At 47.3% G+C, this 5000-nt stretch overlaps 1 protein-coding gene across 1 annotated transcript in view; it reads left to right on the forward strand.

The window, feature by feature from the left end:
• Positions 1–3921: 3921 nt before the first annotated feature.
• capn15 (calpain 15) overlaps positions 3922–5000 on the forward strand; it is a 26015-nt gene continuing 24936 nt past the window's right edge. Inside the window, exon 1 of the mRNA XM_030767079.1 lies at positions 3922–4164. Coding sequence (XP_030622939.1) covers positions 3995–4164 — 170 coding nt within the window. The 5' untranslated portion in view covers positions 3922–3994. The remainder of the gene's footprint in view (positions 4165–5000) is intronic.

Here is a 5000-nt window from a genome sequence, read left to right on the forward strand (position 1 = left end):
CCTGGGGTGTTTAAGGTAACGTATGAGATTAATTCACTTGGATTCAAAAACGGAACTGAAGTCGACCGAGTGGGAAAAATTAACTCTCATTTTTATTACAGAAGGTACCATAAAACATGAATCGAAGGAAAAAATGGGTCATACAGGAAGACCATGACTGTTAAGCACTGAATTCTTGGAAACGAAACGGAAACAAGTTCTGGATTTTGGACCGTAGCACGAAAAGTTAAGCCCGGCTCGGCAGTCAAAGACGAAGAGGCTTCCAACCCCGACACATCCAAACTAGCAGGTACGATCGGATTCATTCATTTATTTAATTTTTGATACGTGATTAATTGAGAATTAAAGCGAACCAACCACTGTGGCGAACAGTCAGAACAATATTAAGACTGAGCTCGTTGCATGTGTCTGTTGTCTTTGTTTACATCTACCTCTGTGTCTTCTCTTTCGTCTCACACATCACGGCTGAAAAAAACTATTTTCTACGGGACTCAATTTTTTACTTCGTCTCAGTTTCCCCGATTGTCAGCTAATATCAGTTTTTGTTGTCATGTAAAACATGGCTCTTTGCGCCGCTCTTTACTAGATGGTCCATGAATCTGTAGAGGTCCTTAGTTTTTCCAACACACAATCTCTTTGCTAACATTTGTTACGTGCGTGAAACACAGAACATACTTAAAGAATGTAACTATTTTGTGTATTTTAGTATTTTAATGATATATAGCACAGCGTAAATTTGTATTTGATTCATTTAACTTTTTTATGTATTTGACTTTTTTTAACGACTTAAAGAAGGGGGTAGTTCAGTCGTCAATGACGATGATCCTGTGGATTCCTCTTCACCCACCTTACAGTGGAATTTCTGTGTCACTATTTGCACGTATGACCGGAGTGTCAAAAACCGCATAACTCAGATGTCATGCACAAACAGGTTTTGTTACCCTTAGAAATTCCCTCGTTCACACAGATACGATGTGTCATGTATAGCATTGTCCCCTGGAACTGTGTGTTCATACGAAACTGTAATTAATTTAGGTTTCTATGAACTTCATTCCTTCTGCATGTACAGACAAACCTCTCTTTCTCTTTCTCTCTTTCTCCCTCTCTCTGTCTCTCCCTCTCTCTGTCTCTCTCTCTCTCTGGTTGTCTGTCTCCAGATGGTTGGAGAGGCTTCTCTCTGTGAGGGGCAGGTGGTACAGATTAACAGGTGATAAAGAGACTGAATGTGTGTGTGGGTGTGTGTGTGTGTGTGTACTACAGTTGTCATCTGCTGATGTCAGTCACCCCAGATAGTGAGTCACACACACACACACACAGCATAAACACAGATTTCCAAAAAGTTGTGATCAGTGCAGGTTAAGAGAAGTTCAGTAGTTATGGTAAATGACGCAATGTTCCAAAGTGGTTATGCAAATACAGGCCATAGACACACACACTCCACCAGGTGTCGATACACACACAGCCTGTGGCTCCAGGAAGCACTATGGCAACTGTAAAACATAGAGATATTGGATGACTGACGTGTGTGTGTGTGTGTGTGTGTAAAAGGAGAGAGCTTTCAGGGCTGATGAGCTGTTTTATATGGCAGGTCATACTAGTTTAAGACTCACTCATGTCAGAGTCTCTGTGTGGGTTAATGTCTGTCGTGCTAATGTGAAAAACCCAGCTGCCTGCGTTTGTGTGTTTTGTTTTGAGGAGTCAGTGGTATGGAAAACTAGATCAAACCAAATGGAACTGTGTCAATATACTTGTGACCTCCTTTACACACAAACACACACGCACACGCACACAGAGAAAGATCACTCTAGATGCTCTTTGGCTGAGGACTGGTCTACAGTCTTATTTGATCTGGGCTCTCAGTATTCTACCTTCCAGTTTCGTCGCCGCCGTCGTTTCACGCTGTTTATTCAACCGTTGTAAAACACAGACGTTTGGCCAGACTGCTCTGCAGCGGACGGACAGTTTGAGTGATAGGAGTTTGGGTGTAAATCGGCTGAGAAACGTCTTTAGTTCTTGAACACACGCCAGTCTCCGTCTCTTTGAGGAACTGACAAGCGCGCATGCGCTCCGTTTACCCTCGCAGTAATCCGCTGTAGACTAGGGAAAGAGGAGGAGGAGGAGTAGAGAGAGAGAGACAGAAGGAGAGAGAGAGAGAGAGAGACGCTGGAGGGAAAGAGGAAGATAAAATACACACTTAAATACGACCTTTGTGGGTTCATAGACATACATAAAGCGTCAACCTAATGAAGCTAAGAGCGACGAGATGTGTGTGCCAGTGCCTTTGCAGCGGAGCCGGCCCGGATTCGGGATGGGATTTTGAACAGAATCCATGACACGGTGTGAGAACCCGGTTTGACACAACGGAACTGCGGATTTAACAGCATCTGGATGCGCTGTCTAATGTCACCGGATCCTTTCCCCCCCGAGTAAAGCAGTAATCGTTTGCTTGCGTCTCTTTCGATCAATCCGCCGTCCTTCCTAATCGCTTGAAGAGGAGCAAAGACATTCAGTCCGAGCCGATGAATTTAGCGAATAATAGTTTACTTCAGTTAAGAAAAGAAGCCAGGTTTTGTCGGTGAAGATGCGGTGCAGGGGGATGTTAAAAGTGCGAGGAGCGGAAGGCCCAACATCCTGAAGTGAGCCGTTGCACCGGAGAGTGGTGCAGTCACCGGGCTTCAACTCTGAAACGGACAGCCCTGAGGACCAGAGGACACACACGCACGCACACACACACACACTTAGACGTGTGTTAATGGAGTTTTTTAATTATGCTGTCGGATGAGTCCTGTGTGTGACTTGGTTGTGTGTGTTGAGTAGCCAACGTGAGCAGCAGCTGAACTAAAAGGTTGTTTTTTTTATGCGGGGTGATGCTAAACAAGTCTCACGGTTCAGTCAAGGGCCGAATTTAGGCTTAAATAGCTGTTATTATTTTGTCCTCATCGCCGTGAGTGGTTTTGTTGTCCTTGTCTCCAGCAAAGGACGTCTATTTCTGTCTGACTTGCCCTCTGTCTCCTATCCTCTGAGACTCGCGCTCTCTCTCCGGTTACTGCGAGGAGACGGTCCCAGCTGCCCTCGCGTGCTTGCCACAACTCGCCTTTTTCAAAAACACTTTCACCGTCTCGGAATCTATAACATCGGCTCCATTTTCCCTTCTTTCTGTGGGTTTTTCTTCCTGTTTTCTTTTTAAGGGAACTGAAATTTTAACCGCAGCCGGTCGGTCGGGAACGTGTTGTTTCAGTCGGTAATCCCCCTCCTCATACCGGCGCGCGTACGCCCCGAGAGCAGCTGCGGAAAGATGAGCTGCCGGCAAAGCCTGCTACTCAGAGACAGGAAGACTGGAATTCACATATACCGCTGATAAGACAGAGAGAACGTCCCGTCCCCCGGGATGGTTTAAAGTGTTTTTGGTCGAACGAATATTTTAGCCCTGCTTTGTGTTCCTTATGGACTTGCTACTTCTGTTTTCCACTTGAAACAAACTCTGAACTTTCGTTGAGGACACTATTTTTTCCCCTTATTGTGGCAGGGGCCCTCAGTTGATTTTGATCAAAACATTTTTTAAGAAGGAGACTAATCGGAGAAAAGGAGAGAGTGTTTGTGGAACCTTTGAGAAAGAGAGCAGACGCGTGAGGGTCTCAGAGTGTTGAAGGCCAGCTGAAAAGTGTGTCTGTCATACACATGAGTGTGTGTCTGTCTGGAGGATCTCTGTCCCACACACGCTCATTCACGTACAAACACACACACACAGAAGTGTGTGTCTGACTCTGTAGAGTTTCTGTGTGTGTTTGAGATGGAGAGCTTCAGGACTGCACTTGTGAGGAAAACAGAGCGATTTGAGAACACGTGATATCTGTGGCGTAGGGTGTGTGTGTGTGTGTGTGTGGGACTGTGTGTGTGTGTGTGAGTGTGTGTGTGTGTGTGTGGGAGGACTCATTGCCCATCGCCACCCCGTCCCCTCCTTCGCTTGTGTCTTGGTGACCCTCGTACCGTGGCGATGGGAAGTTCAGCGTCGTCGCTAACGGCGGAGACGGAATCGGACCACGGGTTCCGTCCCTCGCCGTACCCAGCGGCGCCGGCTGTGGGATGGCTGAGGAACAGCCACAGTAGCCCAGTCTGGGGCAGCAGTTTCACCAGCAGACAACCAGTACCACACCGAGAGCGCAGGTACACACACACGCACACACACACACACACACACACACACCATACAACAACAACCACTACCACACCGAGAGCGCAGGTACACACACACACACACACACCATACAGCAACCAGTACCACACCGAGAGCGCAGGTACACACACACACACACACACACACACACACACACACCATACAACAACAACCACTACCACACCGAGAGCGCAGGTACACACACACACACACACACACACACACACACACACCATACAACAACAACCACTACCACACCGAGAGCGCAGGTACACACACACACACACACACCATACAACAACAACCACTACCACACCGAGAGCGCAGGTACACACACACACACACACACACACACCATACACACCATACAACAACAACCACTACCACACCGAGAGCGCAGGTACACACACACACACACACACACCATACAACAACAACCACTACCACACCGAGAGCGCAGGTACACACACACACACACACACACACACACACACACACCATACAACAACAACCACTACCACACCGAGAGCGCAGGTACACACACACACACACACCATACACACCATACAACAACCAGTACCACACTGAGAGCGCAGGTACACACACACACACCATACAACAACAACCACTACTACACCGAGAGCGCAGGTACACACACACACACACACACCATACAACAACCAGTACCACACTGAGAGCGCAGGTACACACACACACCCCATACAACAACAACCAGTACCACACCGAGAGCGCAGGTACACACACACACCATACAACAACAACCAGTACCACACCGAGAGCGCAGGTACACACACACCCCATACAA

Source organism: Chanos chanos, chromosome 3 (genome assembly GCF_902362185.1).
Source record: "Chanos chanos chromosome 3, fChaCha1.1, whole genome shotgun sequence".
Classification (NCBI taxonomy): Eukaryota; Metazoa; Chordata; class Actinopteri; order Gonorynchiformes; family Chanidae; genus Chanos; species Chanos chanos.